Below are 21887 nucleotides of genomic sequence, written 5' to 3' on the forward strand. Positions count from 1 at the left end.
ATTCTTAAAAGAAATTACGTTAAGACATAGTTTTTATGTAAAACAGATGATTGCCAATGCAAACAAATGTTCACCTTCCCCCTGACACGCTCAATTTGCGTTCAGCCTTAAATTGTTTCAAAAGCAGATGATTGCCAATGCAAACAAATGTTCACCTTCCCCCTGACCCACTCAATTTGCGTTCAGCCATGGCAACTTCACCCCATTGGCCAGTACAATTACGCAAGCAACCAATAAGCTATCAGCGACAAACAGACACTTAAGCCGTATATAATAAAGATATACACACTATTCACAAAATAGTATTTATACTAATATATATATATAAATATATATATACTATTCACAAAAATTAGGGAATATTTTATCGCTTCATATTCATTTTGAAATATCCCCTAATTCTGTGAGCAGTATATAGTTGATGAGCATACGGATTGTATATAGATACAAGGAAGCATTCAAGTTATTCTCTGTACTCTCTTTCTTCCACATATCATTGCTAAAATTCTCCATCTCTCACACTTTACTTGCTCTACTTTATTTCAAATCATTTCCAGGACAGGGAGAGACCAGGTTTTTAGTGAGACCACATCTTATGGTGGCAAAAGGGCAGATCCTTGGAACTCGGGGAAGGGTGAAGGTAAGCCCCGCACTCAGACACTAGCCCCCTTTCACCTCTTACCCATCCTTTTTTCCTCCCCGCAATAGAACCAAATAAATTTCCACCTCCTCGACTTCCTCTTTCCCTTCCTCCAGAAGACTCCAGCCTACTTTTGAAGGTTTTTGAAACGTTTACCAGCTTTGTGTAGCTTTGTGCTCCAAAACTCCTGTTCTGAACCCCAATCTCATTTTATATTTCCCTACTAGGTATGAAAGAAAAAGGGGAAATGGAGAGCACCGGGCTGCTGGGGAGAGTTTAGGGAGGAGACCATGACTTAGATTCCCCACTGTTTAGAGAAATATTTAGAGAACCACAAAATGGGTGTGTGCTTGCTTCAGTGCCAGGAAGTGGCAGCGACGTTTCACAGCCACCGCCCTACAACAGCCTTTGTGCACTACTGTGAAGAGCCTTCCACCTGGATTGCTAACGTACACCCTGGCTCCAGCCAACCTTTTTTGCATTAGCCAAAATTCATTTAAAAATAAAGACCCAATTATGCCTCTTTTTTACTTAAGCCTTTTAATGGCTTCCCATTATATGGACGATAAAAACTAAAATCCTTAACTTGCTCTCAAGGACCTCAAAATGGAGTCAATATCTGGCCAGCCTTCCAGCCACCCCAGTAGCCCCTCTCTTTAGCTTTTGGTTGAATAAAGGCCTCAACATTCTTTTGGCTTCTCAACTATTCCAAGTTCCTCTTTACTTATGTCTGGAACCTGTTCAACTGCCTACCTTCCTAGCCCTCTGCTGCCACCACCCCGCCCCCAACATATACACAGACTCCTTACCCTTGAACTGAATATAACTCCTGTCTATTTTTTGGATCTTAGCTTTAAATTCATATTTTCAGGGATGCCTTCACTACTACCCAGAGTATGTCAGATTCCCTGTTGTATGCCTAGAACACAGAATGCCTGTTTTTACAGTATTTTCAGTGAAATATTTGTATGATCATCTAGCTCATATTTGTCCTTGCTGCTGGACTGTAAGCTCCATGAAGGCCACGACTGTGCTTGTCTTCCTTCAGGTTGTATCCTGGGTGCTTAGCATAACCTTGGGCAGAATAAGCACTCAAAAAATATTTGTTGGATCAATATAGAAATTGATCAGTACATAAAAGATAAGGTGTGAGTGTGTTCTGTGTCACCCTGGGTCAGGTGTTGAGGTGTGGGAGGATTAAGTCACAACATCTTATTTTTCTCTGCCTGAGTTTGGAAAGAACTTGAAGATAGATGCAGGAGTCAGGCTGGTAAACATAAAAACTTCACTACTAGTACTGAAGAAAAATTTATAAGAAATACTATTTCCAGTTGAAAAGAATAGAGGCTCTCCTTGGAGAAATGGATAATTTCAGGTCTGGAGGAGGAACTGTACAAGATGAGCTTGAAACCTCTTGTAAGTAGAAATAAAGGCACGGCTGAAAGACTACTGGGACATAGTGAAAGGACACAAGAGCTGGTTTCTAAAAGACATTAATAGTAATGGGTCATAATTCACTAAATAAAGCATTCATGAGTCCATAATAATACTTGAAAAAGCAGGAAGTGGAGTAAAGTTGAGGAAGGTTCTTTACATAGCATGTCACTTTAAAAATGTAGAAAGAATGATAGAATTAGAACATTGCTATTTTCAATCACAGTTGTAATAACAGATTATCAGTCAATGCTAAAACCACTGGGTATGAGTTTGTTGTGAAACAGGATATTCATGTTTTCATAGTATCACCCTACAGATTATTTATTAAGTAGATAAAAAAGATACCTTCAAAATAAAGAAATCTGGTGGGTACCACCTTAACCAAGTGATTAAACTCAGCATCAGAGATAATGGGAGAAACGGACATGTTCTTTCTGGTGTAATATTAATGGAAGCACACAACATCATCAACACAGAATTCTTGCTAAATATTTAATATGAAACTAATCGTCAAGGAAGCTTCATTATGGCATACTGTAGGACACAGTCACTCCCTTTCAAATTCATCAGTGTCTCATAAAAAGGAGGGAGATTCTAGATCATGGGGAGTAAAGAGAAAAGACAACTATGTAGTAGGCATTCTTTTAAATAGGTAAAAAGGAAATTTTTTGACACATTGAAGAAATTTACATATGGATCATATATATGGTAATTTATATTTGTAAAACTTCCTGGGGGTAAAAATGGTATCGTGGCTAAATAGAAATATGTCCTTGTTCTTAGGAGATGTTTATTGAACTATATAGGTTTAGCCCCTCCCCAACCTTCCTAAAAAGATAGAGCAAGACAGAGAGATGGCAAATGGAGCACAATATTAACAACTGATGGATGTATTTGGAGGGCATGATTAGAGCATATAGGTGTCATTGTACTGTTTCAACTTTTCTGTAGGTTTGAAATTTTTCCAAATAAAACTGGGGAGAGAAGTGGTTAGAGGAGATGGCTTTAGGCCTGTTGACTAAGTGGGCTTGGTGGTACTTCCTTATACCTAAATTAGATAGCCATACCTTGCCGAAGTCACTTCTGGACAACCACAGGCTTCTCCCATCTCCTGTTCCCTCTTCCCCTAGCCAAGGGCCTGTTATTATAAAATTTATGGCTCAGACTAAGTAGAAAAACAAACTTGCCAATTTTTTGTAGGCAGGCAGATCCCACCAAAAACCCCATAGGGCCTGAGCCATTCTTGCCCAGTTTTACTTCCTAAACTCACTGTTCAGAGAAGTTACCAGACAAGAAATATTATTCTAAGGCAGTGGGTTTCAAACTAGACTGCACTAGGGATCCTCTACCCAGATCATAACCCAGAACAATTTAGCCATAATCGGTAGGGGTGGAACCCAGGCATCAGTAGTTTTTGAGCTCCCCAAACTTGTGCAGACAAGTTTGGGAATGGCTGCTTTAAGGTAAGTCTCTCCATGTGGAAATATCACTAATTGAGGAATAAGTATTCACTCCCAACATCAGTCAGGGAAGAAAAGCAATCTACCTGAGCCTTTTAGGTTGTGGTAGATTGCAGGCTCAGAAGGAAAAAATCTCCTTGGAGCTGTTAGTGAAGAGAGAGAGAGAGAGCCCTTGCCCTACAGCCACCCAGCCCCTACAATCATCCAGTCCCCACCCTGCTTCAGCTCCTCTGTGGCCACAGCATTGTAAAACTTTTACATTACTTCTAGTAGTTATTTTGTAGACCTCATAGGATTTTCTATAGAAATGATAGCTGTCTGCAAATAAAGACAGTTTAAGTCAGGGGTCCCCAAACTTTTTACACAGGGGGCCAGTTCACTGTCCCTCAGACTGTTGGAGGGCCGGACTATAAAAAAAACTATGAACAAATCCCTATGCACACTGCACATATCTTATTTTAAAGTAAAAAAACAAAATGGGAACCAATACAATATTTAAAATAAAAAACAAGTAAATTTAAATCAAGAAACTGACCAGTATTTCAATGGGAACTATGGGCCTGCTTTTGGCTAATGAGATGGTCAATGTGCTCCTTTCATTGACCACCAATGAAAGAGGTGCCCCTTCCGGAAGTGCAGAGGGGGCCGGATAAATGGCCTCAGGGGGCCGCATGTGGTCCGCGGGCCATAGTTTGGGGACCCCTGGTTTAAGTTATTCTTTACAATCTGGATGCTTTTTCTTTTTCTTGCCTCACGGCAGTAGCTAGAACCTCCAGTACAGTGTTAACTAGAAATGGTGGGAGCAGACACCCTTGTCTTGTTGCTGATCTTCAGGAGAAAGTTCAGTCTTTGTCATAACATCTGATGTTAGCTGTAGGATTTTCATAGATTCTTATTAGTATTAGGTTGAAGAATCTCTTCTCTTCCCCAGTTTGTTGAGTTTTCTTTTTTAAATCAAAAGTGGATCTTGGATATTGTCAAATTATTTTTCTACTATTTTCTGTTTTCTTATCCTAAAATAACTTTCTAAAATAGAAACTTCAAACATAACAAAAATAGACAGAATAGTAATATGAACCTGCATATGTACACATCATGCAGGTTGGTAGAGATGGAAATTCTTAGGTCCCAATAAAGTCCTGCAGAATTAGACACTGGGCAGGGCCAGCAATCAGGGTTTTAAGGAATCCTCCAGGTGACTCTGATGCCTGCTAAAGTTCTAAAACTGCTGCTCTAAAACACTAAGGAGTCTTCAAAAAAGATAACTATAATACAATTATCACACCTAAAATTTTAAACTCTATTTTTTTTATTATCTTAAACAATCTATTTATATTCTAAAATCTAATTGCTTTTAAATTTTTTAGTTTTTATTTTTATAGTTGATTGAGTTATGATCCAAATAATGTGCACACATTGTGATTAGCTGGTTTGTCTCTTAAATCTCTTATGGGTTCTCCCTCCATCCTCTGCGCCCCCCCTTCCTTGCATTTGTACATACCTGGTCATTTATAGGACCTCCCACATTCCAGATTTTGTTGGTTGCAACTCCTCATCTTTTGGGGGGTTTTTGGTTTTTGTTTTTTTTTACAGAGACAGAGAGAGAGTCAGAAAGAGGGATAGACAGGAACAGACAGACAGGAACAGAGAGATGAGAAGAATCAATCATTAGTTTTTTGTTGCGCATTGCAACACCTTTGTTGTTCATTGATTGCTTTCTCACATGTGTCTTGACTGCGGGCCTTCAGCAGACCAAGTAACCCCTTGCTTGAGCCAGCGACCTTGGGTCCAAGCTGGTGAGCTTTTGCTCAAACCAGATGAGACCGCGCTCAAACTGGCGATCTCGGGGTCTTGAACCTGGGTCCTCGGCATCCCAGTCTGATACTCTATCTACTGCGCCACGACCTGGTCAGGCGCAACTCCTCATGTTTTGCTATCCTCTACATTTCCCATAAATTGATAGGTAAAACATAGCACTGCGGTCAGGTTCAGTTTGCATTGGGGTTGGGGGCAAGAATTCTTAGCAGATGGTGTTGTGGTTCCTGTTTCTTTAAAAGCTTCTGGCCAAAACTTGGTTCTAGCTATTCGCACTGCAGCTCTGTACTTCAAACTTTGCCTCAGCCTCCTACCTCATTCTACCTCCTTTCTTCCCATGTTTTTGGGGTTTATATTTCTCTTGGCCCTGTTTGGAGACCCTTACCTCAAGGCCTTTAACATTCTCTTAAAACGCTACCACTGGTAACTTCAGCTTCAAGCACAGAAGAACAGGAAGAGGCACTATCTTCTGGGATGCTGCCTTGGTCCTCAGGATGCTTCCTGGTGGGCCTGCAGAACCCCACCTCCAGCCCACAGCTTGTGGGGATCCTACAGTAATGGCATTTTGTGGTCACTCCTCTGGTGTCCCCTCCCCCCAAAGGGGCTACTGTCAGGAGACCTGGAATCAGCCTTACTATCTTATTAACAGTCTCCAGGGTTCTGGTATGGAGACAGGCTGGGGACCAACCACTCCAGGGAACTCTGCAGAGACACTCTCCCTCAGAACCCTTCATTGGAGCTGGAATCAAAGCACTGCTCTATCCTTAATTCCAGGAGCAACAGAGAAAGCTAAATAAGAAAATGCAGTCAAACAGGTTTGAATGTCTAGAAAGTCTCTAATTTTAAACGAAAGAGAAAAATCCACAAATGGATTATCCAGTCAAGCTTGGAACCATGCTGTGTTTTTTGTCCTCTAAAGAAAATCCTTTCATCCCTTCGTTTTTCAGAGTTGGTTTCTGGGTTACATTGTAGGTGGATGACTAAATTCTTGGTAATTTGTGAGTTGGCTCCCGCTCCCTCTGTGGTCTGGGGCAAACACCTTCTTGTTTCTTTTCCTTTCTTACACGTAGAGGGTCTGCTTCAGGTAACCTTGGGAGGGGTTGGTGGAGACTGGAGATGACATGAGGAGGTCTGCTCGGTGCTGGCCATGTTTTGTTTCTTGATCTGGGTGCTGGTTCCAAGAATATGTTCAGTTTGTGAAAATTCCCCATTCACGGTACTGCTCATCTATGTGCTTTCCTCTATATATGTTATAATTCAATAAAAAGTTGTAAGAAAGATTATCTGTGTCAGAAATAAAAGTAGAAGATAAAAAGTAATCATCATTAGTAAGGACAAATTCTTGAAATGATTTTGTGGTTTTTATATCCATGCCCTTTTCAGTTACTGGGCTCTGACAGCCAGTAAGGGTAGCAGTGTTGTTGCAGGCGAACACAATAAGCATTGTTGCCTTTGTGAGTCCTGTGAGATAGCCCAGCACATACAGACACCCTGCCCCAACCCCGGCTCACAGACCCTCCTTGTTCCCCAGCTGCTTTTGCCTCACAATCTCATTTTCATCCTGCTCTGGCTTAGTGCTGCTGGCCACGGCCCCCTTGGGGCTCTCTGGGTTCCTGTGTTTGTTTGTGGTCCATGGGTCTTGGCTGCCAGGATTCTCTGCTGCTGTGTCCAAGAGTAGCAGATTCCCTGTGAAATATCTTGCCCCACAGGGAGCAGCCCCTGCCTTGGGCGCCATACTACTTATAAGTGTCTGGCTGTGAGACCCGGCCGTAGTGTTTCTCAAAAGTTCTGCACATTCACATCCACCTTCACTTTTGTTTCTGTAAATTGCATTCTTTCTGGCAATATTAAATACATTTGTTATTTCAGGGGCCCTTTGTGTTGAACGTTTGAAAAGTGCCGAGAATTTTATCCTACTTTTAAAATTTTTTTAAAAACTGAGCTTCAGTGCTATGTGTCAGACAACTGATCTGCTAATCCTGGAGTTTATCATTTGACAATATGTCAGCTACCTGAAAGTTCAATAACATATGACCTGTAATCTGCTAAGGCAAAATCTTGAATCTTATGACATTGAGAGTAAAATAGAAGAGAAGGTCTTTGAATGGATGTCCAGAGTTGAAACCTCTGGGAAGGGAACCAAGAGTGGGACAAGTCCCAGGTGCGGGCCACAGCCAGGTTGAGGAGCAGCAGGGGGCGCCGTGCCAAGAGTGGGCAGAGAGGCCTGGGCTGAGCTGTGAAGCAGAGAAACAGGCCAGGCAGGACAAGTCCCCTGTTCTCTCTATATTCTTCCTTTCTCAAAGTCCTCATTTATCTGCAGGGATCAACTTCTGCAACTCTATTCTGCCCTCTTGATCTAATATTTTCAACCATGAGTCATCTCTATTTGGATGTTTCACTGTTAATAAAATGCTGCATGTCCAATTTCCGACTTCTTTTGGCCATTGGCATTTATGAGGACCAGATGTAATGACTTGGGTGAATTCTCAAACACTAGTATAATAGAGTTTCCCCATAACATACATTGGCATGTAGAGTGGAGAACATCAAAGTTAGAAGGAACAGGGGATCCTAGGCAGTTGGTGAGGCTCACTTTCAAGCAGATGACATTCTCTTGCATACCAGCTGCCAAGGTGGGAGGTTCAAGGTTTCATACCACGCAAACAAGAAATATACATGTTGTGGAAATTTGTAGTTCATGGTAAAGAGTCAAATCATAAGTCTATAAAATCTAGGTATCTCTAGGTACCTCTGTTGGTAGAATCTATAAATTGAATTTTAAACAAGCTGCCTCGGTGATTCTTATGAATAGTGATGTCCCTTCTCGGGGCTCCTTCTTGCTTACCCAGACAACTTCTGTTTCATTGTGGTTAATGGTGCAATCTTTCTGCCAGTCTCCCAGATGACATTAAGGGCCATCTATGGCTTTTTCTTCTCCCTCATATCTATAGCCAACCATTCACTAAATATTGATATTTCTTCTATCCCTTCTAACTGCCATGTAGTAGCTAGAACAAACATTGAGAGTTTGCTTACAGAAGGTGTATCAGTTTTCTTTTGTTACATAAGAAATTACTACAAATTTAGTGATAAAGAACAATACCTATTTGTTAGTTCACCCTTTAGTAGGTCAGAAGTCTGGTATGGTGTGACATGCTCTCTGCTCAGTCTATCAGGTGTCAGAGGCTGAAATCGAGACACCAGCCAGACTGAGTTCCTCTCTGGAAGCTCCAGGGGAAACACCTGCTTCCAAGCTCATTCAGGGCGGCAGAATTTGGTTCCACTTTAAATCTCTTGACTTTTGCAACCAACTGAAGAAAACTCTTTCATCCTAAAGGGTTCATGTGATTAAGTCAGGCCCACCTAGATAATTTCCCTATTGCAAGGTCAACTGATTTGGGACTTTAAGTCCAAAAAAAAGTACCTACTCGTGCAAAATCCCTTTACAGTAGTAGGTAGATTAGCATTTGATTGAATAGGTGGGAGAATGTGTGTACATGGGACTGGGAATCTTTGAAACCATCTTAGAATTTTGCCTACCATAAAAGTGAAGTAGAACGCTAAGGAATTTCAGTATATTTTCTCAGTTAAGTCTTTCAATAACCCTATGAAGCAGATACTACTATTATTTCCATTTTGTTGGATAGGAAACTGAGACACAAGGGAAAAGTCTAAGCAGCAAGTTTCATGACACTCCATTGCTCTTGGAATTTCATGTCCATATTCATTCAACTCCCTTCTAAATAGTTTTTCTGCCTTCATGATCTTCCTCCTCTAATTCATACTACTATATATTCTTTGCCCAGGCCAATGTTAGTTAAATAAAGTTTTTTCCCATCAGGTCACTTTGCTAGATATAGAGAATTATACCTAGCTATAGCAACAAAGATGCATAGGTACAATATGCCAGAAACGGAACTTATGCACAAATATAAGAATCTATTCAGCTATATTCTTGATAAAGATTTTATTATGCTAACTTAGAATTGTAATGGTGTGAGTATTAAGGTGGCAGAAGGGAGGTATGTGTGTGAGTTATAACATAAGATATGGAGTGTAGACCATATCTTTCCAGACTCAAAAAGGAGAAGCAAGTATGAGTAATCCTTAACAAGAAAGATTGCTAATAATAAAACCCTTAATAACAACAGAATGTAGCTTCAGAAGCAAATTTTACAGGTTAAATTAAAAATATAAAAGTTAACTCAGATTGTAGAGTACATATATACAAGAAATGCACTTATAGACAAAATGAATCTCATTTATCTTTGAGAGAATAACTTTTGAAGCTTAATTTCACTTGCTTATTCATTCAACAAATATTTGTGGATTGCCACTATGGGCCAACCACTGTACCAACCCAATTAACTATTATTTTTTTTTCTATGGGAGTATTGTAACAGCTTTCCAATTGTTTTTCTTGCTTCCTCTCTTGCCCTCCACTCCTATGCCCTTCACAGTCTATTAGCCACACAGCAGCCAAAGTGATGCTTTAAAAGATCTTACTTAAGATCTTGACACTTTGCTCTTAATACCTTCCAATACATTTTATTTTATTATGATGATTTTTTTTTGTATTTTTCTGAAGTGAGAAGTAGGGAGGCAGAGACAGCCTCCTGCATGCGTCTGACTGGGATTCACCATGCATGCCCACCAGAGGGCGATGCTCTGCCCATCGAAGGTGTTGCTCTGCTGCAACCAGAGCCATTCTAGCACCTGAGGCAGAGGCCATGGAGCCATCCTCAGCGCCTAGGCCAACCTTGCTCCAGTGGAGCCTCAGCTGCGGGAGGGGAAGAGAGATATAGAGAGAAAGGAGAGGGGGAGGGGTGGAGAAGCAGATGGGAGCTTCTCCTGTGCGCCCTGGCCAGAAATTGAACTCAGGACTTCCACACGCCAGGTTGACACTCTACCACTGAGCCAACTGACCAGGGACCCAATACATGTTAAACTAATTTGGAGTACACTGAGAATTCCATGGCCCATTATGTAGCCTAATAAGCCCTTCTTTTCTCTGCATCCAGCCCCCTCTCCTCTACTCTCCTTTTCACTCACTACACTTTAGGAACACTGGCCTCTTTCCCATGTTCCCTGTACATGGAAGGCAGGGGTATACCTCAGGCTATTATTCACACATCAGCTAAGAACATTTTTCTCTAGACAGCTACTCCTTTATTTCACAGGTTGTTTACTGAAATGCCACTTCACCAGAGGGACCCTCCCTGGCCACCTGAGAGAAAACAGCATGCCTTCACCACCACTCTCTCCTTTTTCTTCTACTTTTTTTCCCAGCCTCAATTACCCTCTGGTGTATAGGGGGTCCTCGGGCTACAACACAGTTCCATTCCTATGACAGTGATGTAACCCGAATTTTGGTGTAAGTCAAAACACATCCTAGCCTAAGTCACTTACCTATCCTAACACAGTTGTTAAATCATAATCTAGAACATAAAAACACAACTAATCCACAGAAAAAGGAAAAGGACATAAATATGCTCTACTGTACATTGTACTGTAGTAACAGAAAAAATATGACAAAGCAACACAAATAGAACATTTGCGCTTTTAACAGTCCAAAATGGCGTAGGTAAGCATACTGGGGGAGGCCAACTCCCTCTCTCATACGCTGTTACTGCGTATTCTTCCATCGCGGGCAACCAAACTAGTTTACCCACTTAGTCCATAAGTACCATGCTAAAGGCGTAAGCCGAAACATTCAAGTCTCATCTCAATTTTTTATTTATTTATTTATTTTTGTGCATTTTTCTGAAGCTGGAAACAGGGAGAGACAGTCAGACAGACTCCCGCATGCGCCCGACCGGGATCCACCCGGCACGCCCACCATGGGGCGAAGCTCTGCCCACCAGGGGGCGATGCTCTGCCCATCCTGGGCGTCGCCATGTTGCGACCAGAGCCACTCTAGCGCCTGAGGCAGAGGCCACAGAGCCATCCCCAGCACCCGGGCCATCTTTGCTCCAATGGAGCCTTGGCTGCGGGAGGGGAAGAGAGAGACAGAGAGGAAAGTGCGGCGGAGGGGTGGAGAAGCAAATGGGCGCTTCTCCTGTGTGCCCTGGCCGGGAATCGAACCCGGGTCCTTCGCACGCTAGGCCCACGCTCTACCGCTGAGCCAACCGGCCAGGGCCTCATCTCAATTTTTTTAAGTTTTTATGGGAGTGAGTGTTATAAACTTGAAACATATGTAGAGACTGTCGTAACCTGAGGGCCCCCTGTATATACTTAAAAAAAAATATTTCAGAGTTGGCTTGTTGTCCTCTACCTACTGGAATGTCAAGTTTCTGGAGCTAAGGGCTTTGTTTTATCTACTATATTCCAGTGACTGGAACAGTGCCTGATACGTAGTAAGTATTCATACGTGAATAAATGAAATGAATGTAAATCCTCTTATTTGTGACATTTATTTTTTTAAATACTGAAATAAAAATATTATTCAACTGCTTAAATGAAATAGTATGGTTTTATATTTTCTATGTTTTTATGATTTCTTCTTTATCTGTACCCCAAAGAACACAATGTTCCTGTTAGTGAATAGCACTGATACAAGTTCAGGTGGTGGGTGAGGGGGTACGTTTCCCAACAGAGTGATGAGAGTACAGACCAATAACAGTGGAAATCAAGTCACGGTTATTTAGGAACCTCTGCAAATAGACTGTCATGATGGCTTAAATGCCGACAAACACAACTGAATGTAGTTGCAGAACAATCAGGTTTCAGCAGAGGAGTTGTTTTAAAATGACACATCCAACCAGCCAGCAGTCCTTTCTGAGCAGGAAGACCGAGTGGCAGCCAGGGATTCTCCTGACAGTGAAGGCATGGCTCCCAGCCACTCCCTACTCAGTGTGATTGAGAAATACAATTTCCAACTCCACATTATACATGACATCTGTGTTGCTTTTTCTTTCACAGCTTGAAATTTCCTAATGTTAATGATAAGTCAGTGGATGATGGTGATACTGCCACTTCTCAATGTACTAATATTCACCTTATAAAGATGTTCTGAGGATGAATCAAAACTGTTCCACGGATCTTGATGACCTCACACTTAATATGCCAAAGAAGAGCATGCATAGTAATTTATTAAAACTGCTGTACTCAGAATGTGGAAAAGAATTTTAATAATTAATTGAGATATAACTAAGAATTTAACTGTCTTGGGGGTGGTAATCTGATTGATTATAATTACAATTATTATACTTCATATGCAGTCATTCCTAGTCAATACAAAAATATTAACAAGCCAAATAATTAGAAGGTTGAAAAAGAAGTCAAATGTGTGATGTTTATGAAACTCATTCCTGGGAAAGGTCATATGGATGGACTTACGAAAGGTTTCTATCATCTTCTTCCCCCTCTCCTGAAGTGTGTTTTTGTATAAATATAAATGACAAATTTGACTTTATATTTGAAAATTATCCTTTTTGATTTCTGAAGGTATTAGTAAAAACCAACTAATCAAGCAACCAAACCAAACCAAACTCCCCAGGTTTTCATGGCAGAAAATCTAGGTTCAAGTTCAAGTTGTGTTAATTGGACACGTAACCTCTCTGGTTAAGCAAGTCACTTATCCTCTCTGAAGCTTAGCTTCCTGAACAGTAAAAAGAAGTTATTCATAATTTACATATACAAGTAAGTCTGAGAATCAAATGAGATAATGTGAAAAAGCTTCGAAAGCTGCTCTACAAAAGTAAAGATGGTAGGCCCTGGCTGGTTGGCTCAGTGGTAGAGCGTCGGCCTGGCGTGCTGAAGTCCCGGGTTCGATTCCCGGCCAGGGCACACAGGAGAAGCGCCCATCTGCTTCTCCACCCCTCCCCCTCTCCTTTCTCTCTGTCTCTCTCTTCCCCTCCCGCAGCCAAGGCTCCATTGCAGCAATGGGCCTGGGCGCTGAGGATGGCTCTGTGGCCTCTGCCTCAGGCACTAGAATGGCTCTGGTTGCAACAGAGCAATGCCCCGAATGGACAGAACATCGCCCCCTGGTGGGCGTGCCGGGTGGATCCCGGTTGGGCGCATGTGTTTGTCTGACTGCCTCCCCGTTTCCAACTTCAGAAAAATACAAAAGGAAAAAAAAAAAGTAAAGATGGTAACTTATTTCTTGCAAGAAATAAAAGAAAGAGTTCTGTCCAAAAAGGGACTGAGGTAGGTTATGGTATTATGTATATACTACCAGAGAAGAAGTAGAAAATATAGGTAGAAAAATAAAACAACTCAGCGTTACATTCTTTATAGTTATTGTTATTAAGAATTGGTCACGAAGTTGGCTCTAAGCTTCTTGTCGATAAATCAGATAAAAATGTTCAGTTACAATAGTCACGAGTCTGTCAGAAAAAAAACATAAACTGGAAATTTTTTATGCTTATTAAACTGGGGTGCCAATGGAGAGGGAGTGGGTATTGTGGTACGCGCTCAGGTGTGAAAACGCAGCATAAATTATCTTGTGCTTCAATTTTGAGTAAGTTAAAACATTTTTTACCTTAACGACATTTTATTTATTTATTTATTTATTTTTTGTATTTTTCTGAAGCTGGAAACCGGGAGGCAGTCAGACAGACTCCCGCATGTGCCGGACCGGGATCCACCCGGCATGCCCACCAGGGGGCAATGCTCTGCCCTTCTGGGGCGTCGCTCTGTTGCAACCAGAGCCACTCTAGCGCCTGAGGCAGAGGCCATAGAGCCATCCCCAGCGCCCGGGCCCATTGCTCCAATGGAGCCTTGGCTGCGGGAGGGGAAGAGAGAGACAGAGAGAAAGGGGAGGGGTGGGGAAGCAGATGGGCGCTTCTCCTGTGTGCCCTGGCCGGGAATCGAACCCGGGACTTCAGCACGCCAGGCCGACGCTCTACCACTGAGCCAACCAGCCAGGGCCTATATCATTTATTTACAATTTTTGTTTCAGTAGCTACTGTGTAGCAGATATTGTTCTAGGAACTGGGATACAATGGAAAACAAAAAGTCCCTGATCTCATGGAGTTTGGATTCTAGACCAGAGTAATGTTTGCAACTGGATGAGAACGGATATACTTTTTACTCTGCTAAAATGAAATTCACAGATAATCAACCTACACATAATTAAAAATTTACATGACATTCATTTATTTGAAGATAAAATTAAAAGGAATTTATAAAAAGGCAATATTCATTTGGAAATGTAAATAAATACTTAAGCATGGCTACACCTAAAGATTTAATGAAATAGGCAAGTACTTACATCTACTTATAAAAAATAAATTTGGATGAAAGAGAAGTAAAGACAATAGTCAACTTAATATTGTTATCACTTTTTTCTTTATATTTGACATTTTGAAATAAGGACTAAATAAGTATATTGCATCAACATACACTATACTCATGAATTACACCTCTATAGATACAGACTGACACCACAAACTGTGCTGTCATTACTGACATTGTAAGCAACTTTTTCTAAACAAAATAATATTCCTGGAAACTAAAGTGTGTATTTAAAACTGGCTGGCAATATTTTTCTATTTATGTAAAATAGAGCTAGGTGCCCAGCTCACATAATTACAAACAGGTTTTTCACTTGCCTCAATACTCAGTGGGACACTAAAAAGTCATGCAGAACATTGGGCAGTCTGTTGGTTGTGCAACTTGATTTGCCCATCACAGGGTACTTAGTAACCTTGGCTCCTGACTACAAAATACCTGTTGTAGCACTCCTAGCTTTTTGAAAACCAGAAAATAAACCTGCAAATGCTCAAAATGCTGTCATGGGGTGCAATCCCTCCTCCCTCCTTTTTTTTGGTAGGAGACAAAAAATAAACTTGTAATTTAGAGACTAAGTGGTATGAAGAAAATAAAACAGTGCAAGAGTCGAGTGACAGCATTCGAACCAACCCCAAATTGTGAGACAGACAGTCTTGCACCAAGCTGGGGTAAGAACATTTCTGGCACGGGAACAGTCCAAAGCAGGCGTCCCCAAACTACGCCGCGCCCCCCGCATGCGGCCCCCTGAGGCCATTTATCCCGCCCCCTGCCGCACTTTTGGAAGGGGCACCTCTTTCATTGGTGGTCAGTGAGAGGAGCACTGTATGTGGCGGCTGGTCTGAGGGACAGTGAAGTGTCCCCTGTGTAAAAAGTTTGGGGACCCCTGGTTCAAAGGCTGCGAGGTGTGAAAAAACTTAGGGAACAGAAAGAAGAACATTGTAGTTTGAGCTAGGCCAGAAAGGTAGAAAGCACTGAACTTTTAGATCACAGAGAGGGAGAGAATTTCCCCATTATTCTTTGTGATGTTGAAAGACCAATATCAGTAATCCAACTGAAACTACATTTACAAAGACTGTCTTTGTGGCCCCTGCTTATTTTGAAGATGTGCCTTTCCATAAAAGGAATTATCTTGGCTATAGCTTCTAATGGACTCTTGGGAAAATGCTCAGAAAATACACATGGTGTTTTGCATCAGATCCCATTTCCACCAACGTGGCAGGTTGGGGATGGACAAGGGGCTGAGATTCCTTTTCTCCTTCTCTTTGTGCCCCACTGCTATTCCTTGCCAAGAACAAGCAATTCTCTTCCTTGGAATTCAGAAGTGCCCCCCACACCCCCTGCAAAAAACAAGGTTTGCTAAGGATTCACTCTTTGGAAGTAAAATGATCTTTATTACTCTTTTCTGATTACAAAATACAAATATATTATTCAGGAATTTTTCTGGCTTTCTAAAATTCAGCTAAATACATACCTAAACCAGCAAATGAACAAAGGGGGTTATGAAGATGGGCTAAAGTTGAAGTCTAAATCTTCACTCAGCTCTTATGTCTTATCCTGACTACTCACTGAGGGGATCAGATTTGAACTCTGAACTGCAGTCATAGGTATGGAGTTGGTACTTCATTTCTCCTTTTGAAAAATTGCACACCAGACTACCAATTCCCATGTGGGGAAAATCCTGAGCGGTAAAAAAGATCTCACAGCCCAACGGCGAAGGGCTGAAAATTTCACTTTGATACAAAATATAGAACTCAACTTCAAGGGTAAGCCTACTCTACCAAAAGAACAAAGAGAAAAGCTGAGTCGGGGCTCTTTTACAGCTCTTTACTGTTTGTACACGCCATCGACACTCCTTGTGGCCAAGGGCTCTAACTTAGTTTTTAAATGTCCCTTCACGTGTAGCCGCTGTCTGCTCGCCTCATTTCGCTGCCCACGCCTCCCAACCGTGGCAGCACCTCCAGGTTCACGGTGCCCCTGGAAGGGCACTCTGTCCACTCCAGCCGGGTTCGGTCAGGGAGTTCCAGACTTTCACTGACGTTCTAGCGGAGACAGCAAGTGTATGCCGGGTGGGCGGGCTGTGGGGAAATCTGAGGGGTACTCCAGCCACTTCGTCCCCCGGGGGCGCAAAGACACTCCTTCCCGCCAGTCCACACTGGCCCCTGGAATGTGCGCGCAAGGTGGGCCGATGGTCAGGAGCCAACTTAGCCCGTGAGTGAGTCCACAGATCGCTGGCAGCAGGACTCCAAGTAAACACCGGCCCGCCCTCTCTCGCTTGGGTCCCGACGGCCCCGCCCAGCAGTTCCTGTCACGTGCCGCAGCGCCGGCCAATCAGCGCCCGCTGCGCGTTGGCTCGCGATTCAAATTGCGGTTCCGTGAACTCGCAGGGAAGATCGCCGTCGCGGCCGCCGCTGCCGCCGTGTGCGGCCATGGAGCACCGCATCGTGGGGCCCGGCCCGTACCGAGCCACCAAGCTGGTGAGTGAGCCTGCGGGGGTTGGCAACACCTCCAGTCCCGCGGTGCCCCGGCCTACCCGCCGACTGCGTACTGTTCAGTCTCCGCCGCTCCGGGCGGGCGGGCCCGAGTTTGGAGGGGGACGTGTTCGGGCCCGGGCGGCCGTTTTCTGGACGTTGCTCAAAGACAGGATAACGGGGCCCGGAGCCCAGACCGTCGGGGGCGCAGCCGCGTTCTCGAGATCTTGGCCTTGTTCTCGGCAGCCAGTGGCACCTCCCAATTTGAAGAGCCCGTAAAACCAGGTGACCCCCCGCCCCTTCCCCGAACCTCTTTGTCCTGCGTAATCCTGCGCCTGCTGCCGGGAGGGAAAACCCAGTTTGTAATCTTGGGGATCCGCGCAGGGCGTGTCTCCGTCTTGAGTGTCACTGGTGGTGACACTTGAGGTTCTTTCTAACGGTGCTCACAACAGAGTGGATCATCCTGGCCACATTTCCGGTCCCTGGCGTTTCTGTCTTTGTCATCACCGACACAAATGAGGGGTTGGCCTGGTTGACAGGTCTGAAAGAGCCTTTGCAGACCCTGATAGTCCAGGGTGCTGCCTTTTCTCCAGAGAGAAGAGCTTTGGTATTCAGAGTTCTACGACATACGTAATTGATTTCTTTATGACCTGGAGCAAGTTATTGTAGTGATTTCAAAGGATTACCATACTGGAATAAGTGGTGACAATTTGGCATGTCCATAGCAGGCTTTTTAGACAGCTTTATATGAGAGCATAATAGTAATTTGGGGGGAAGGGCCCTCCTTTCTTGGACTGTCACCACTTCTGGTCACATCATGGAAATTAGTCTCATTGTTCTTTGCATCTTAACGGATATCCAGAAAAATATGTGAATTAAGTTCTAAACTCTCATCATTCAACTAGACTTGTATATGTGGAAGAGATGAGGACAGTGGGACAATGGGAACTATATAATTGGGTTTCCTTTTCTTCCTAGAGCCAATCACACTATGGCCAGTGGGGTCAATCCAGGGCTAAGAAAGCCGGCTTCTAGTGGGAATGATAGTTGGGACAGGTGGTTCTTTAATTTATTTGGCTCATAGGCCACTTTGAGAATCTTATAAAGATGATCTGCTCTTAACAGAAAAGTGTACATGCCACATACTTATGAAATTTTACATATGATTTCAGGGAACTTGGAGAGTCTGTGGCATTGTTTCATTTAGTTTAACCATTTACTTGCCCACAATTTTGTGAGTCAGCTCTCTGCCCTGGGCTTTTGTCAGTGGTACTTCTGTTAGGGCCACTCATATATGACAGTCATCTGGTGACTTGACTGGGACTGGATGGTCTAAGACGACCACTTGACTTAGTTCTGGGCCAAGTGTCTTCACATGGGGTATAGTGTGGTTCCCACACAACCAAAAGGTTTCTGCTTGAAACTTTTTTGTTTAGATCTCATTGGTCAGAGCAAGTCAAACAACTAAATCCAGCTTGTAGAAATTCAGCTCCACTTTTCTTTCTTTTTTTTTTTTCAATTACAGTTGACATTCTATTTTTATTAGTTTCAGGTATATAGCATAGTGGTTATTAGACATTTATATAACTTGTGGTGTTATCCTCCCCATCCCCGGTAGGTCTAATACCTGCCTGACACCATACATAATTATTACAGTGTTATTGATTATATTCCCTATTCAGCTCCACTTTTTGTATTTTTCTGAAGTGAGAAGTGGAGTGGCAAAGAGACAGATTCTCATGTCCACCCGGCATCACCTAGGGCAGTAGTCCCCAACCCCCGGGCCGTGGACCGGTACCAGTCCATGGGCCATTTGGTATTGGTCCACAGAAAAAGAATAACTTACATTATTTCCATTTTATTTATATTTAAGTCTGAACGATGTTTTATTTTTAATGACCAGATTCCCTCTGTTATATCCGTCTAAGACTCATTCTTGACGCTTGTCTTGGTCACGTGATACATTTATCCGGCCCACCCTAAAGGCCAGTCCGTGAAAATATTTTCTGACATTAAACCGGTCTGTGGCCCAAAAAAGGTTGGGGACCACTGACCTAGGGGGCGATGCTCTGCCCCTCTGGGGCGTTGCTCCGTTGCAACCAGAGCTATTCTAGGGCCTGAGGTGGAGGCCATGGAGCCATCCTCAGTGCCTGGGCAAAATTTGCTCCAGTGGAACCTTGCCTGTGGGAGGGGAAGAGAGAGACAGAGAGAAAGAAGAGAGGGAAGGATGGAGAAGCAGATGGGCTCTTCTCCTGTGTGCCCTGGCTGGGAATCGAACCCGGGACTTCCACATGTCGGGCCAACGCTCTGCCGCTGGGCCAACCAGCCAGGGCCTCAACTCCACTTCTTTATGGACAGACAGAATTGCAGTCACATCACAAAGGTGCCTGTGAACAGAATGAAAGAAATGATTGCATTTATCTTTGCAAGCAATCTACAGACACCCAGAATGATTCATTTAAAAACAATCAAAAAATACAAATTTAGTTTTTCCTTTGGGGTAGCTTCTAAGAAGTATGGATGGTAGTGGTAGGGAACAAATAGGGTGTTTTAAAAATGTTTTTTTATGTCTCCTACTTCACAATTGCCTCTACCTTTTGAAACCATCTGTACTTAAGGCTATTGGTAAGTCCAGTGTTAGGGATGAACTAGAGATTGTACTTTATCAGAGTCTTTCAAAACTGTATTCTCCTTTGTGGAAGGAAAACAACGCATCCTCCCCTCTCCGTCAATTCACTCACATTTCTTATACAGGGGAAACAGAGGGAGGCTCTGGATATTGGTTCACCTAGTTCTCATTCTTCCTGCTTTAGACTAAAAACAAATCACACCATAATTGCAATTGTTTTTTAATCTCATTTTCACAGAAATGTATGAAGTACCACTTTTTATAGATACAGAATGCCTGTGTATTGATTAGATAGTGCTTGAGTCTGAGTTGCATTAAAATATTATCAAAGGAATTGATAAAGTATCCTCTACTCTCCAGAAGTCTTCAGTCCCCAAGAAGTGATGTTCAAGCCAAGTTTAGCTAAAACTGATAATATTAAGCAGAAAATTAAATTATGTTAAAAATTAATGAAAATACCTCAGTTTAACCAGAATTTTCCAGGTAATCAGTCTAGTTCTAACCTTTATTCTATTTGATAAACCTGATCTTAAACTAAGATTTTGTAAACACAGAAATAATAGCCAACTTTTTTTCCTAAATTGAGAATTCCTGATTTGTCAGTGATCTCACTCTTATTACAGATGCTTTCCCTCCTGTGAAATCTATAAATGTTTCCCTGAGAAAAATTCAGCTGTGCCTTAAAGCTTTTACTTGACTAGGTAAATCGTAAAGCTTGTGATAGATCTCTCTTTCCCTTTCTCCTCCCACTCCCAGTTTACTATTCCCCCCTTTTTTTCAATATCACTCTCAACCTAATCTCCAGGAAAAGCTTTGGAAAAATCTATTGGCATACAAAGAGCAGGCCTTTTACTTGTTCCTTTTAGGGCTCACCGTACTTTCTCAGCCATATACAGCTCCATTTTCTTCTTTGAAGGTTCTAGTAGGGGAGCACAGCTACTTGTATACCCTTGACTGGAGAACGGTCCTCTCTATGGGGGAAGGTCATCCTCTTCGACTGAATGTGCAGCTTCGGGAGGGACGGACATGGAGTGGTGAGAGAGGAAGCCAGCCAGCCAGATCAGCCGAATCAACCCTGATGATCAATGGGGTGACAGATGTCACAGCCAGATCACCCGCACATCCACAGCTCCATTTTCTAAAGCATCAAAGACATTCCTGAAAATAACATTTATGAACTAGTTAAATTTTTATGCCAGAAATCAAATGACAGACTTATAAGTCAATTCATGATGAATATGAAAGCTAATTAGCACTTAATCATCACTGAAATAGATTTCATTTTTGTAACCCACATAGAAACAATTATTTTAAAAGAAATAATAAGAAAAATGCTTTTACTGAAAATTGCTTAAATTTACTGATCCTTTCTATGAACCTAATTCTGAGTTATCTATATCATCTGATGCAACTGGTAAACTTTAAAAGACAGCCATTATCGAATATGAGAGCTAGAATTTACTACAAATATTGTCAAGTCCAATTTCCTCATTTGATTGAGTCCTAAAGGATGATCTGACTTGGTCAAGTTCACATTGCTAGTATGTGGCAAGTACAACTAGATCTAGAATTTTCTGGTCTCCAAATTCCCTGCCAGGTGCTATATTATTATAACACCACTGTCATAATATTTTTGGTCCTAAGAAGGAAGGAAATGAAATATTCTGGAGGAAAGAACAGGAAGCACATTTCAACCCTCAGTGTTGTATTTTGGAGTTGAACTCATGATGTTAAGCAAAAATAGTTCTTCTGTATGATTCTTTATGTCAAACTAGAGGTCTGAAATAAAAAAATGATACCAAAATACTTTTTTAATCATAAAACAAATTAGCCCCATTTGCTATAAAGATTATCTCTTCAACTGTAATGATATCATGGAAGAAAATCAGATTCTCAAGCTCTATTTTATTTGTTGACATAGGATATTTTCTTCTGAAATATAAGTGAGAATGGTGAATTAGTTTAAAGATAGCTGAATTATTTTTCTTTATTGGCAGAGTAGCTAAATAGCCACTTAATTATTTTTGGAAATAAGTAGGTACAGAGACCCTGGTCTTCACTAGGCTTTGAAAATCTAGTGGAAACACTGGGTTGAGTAAATATAAACTGTAATGATAAATGCCATTAAAAATAAATTCAGGCCCTGGCCGGTTGGCTCAGTGGTAGAGCGTTGGCCTGGCGTGCAGGAGTCCCGGGTTCGATTC

At 42.2% G+C, this 21887-nt stretch overlaps 1 protein-coding gene across 1 annotated transcript in view; it reads left to right on the forward strand.

Annotated features, from left to right (window-relative positions):
* Window positions 1-16975: 16975 nt before the first annotated feature.
* The window catches only part of DEPDC1B (DEP domain containing 1B), a 101051-nt gene continuing 96139 nt past the window's right edge, over window positions 16976-21887 (forward strand). The window contains exon 1 of the mRNA XM_066242777.1: window positions 16976-17060. Within this exon, the coding sequence (XP_066098874.1) occupies window positions 17013-17060 (48 nt within the window). The 5' untranslated portion in view covers window positions 16976-17012. The remainder of the gene's footprint in view (window positions 17061-21887) is intronic.

This window comes from Saccopteryx bilineata, chromosome 1, assembly GCF_036850765.1.
Source record: "Saccopteryx bilineata isolate mSacBil1 chromosome 1, mSacBil1_pri_phased_curated, whole genome shotgun sequence".
Classification (NCBI taxonomy): Eukaryota; Metazoa; Chordata; class Mammalia; order Chiroptera; family Emballonuridae; genus Saccopteryx; species Saccopteryx bilineata.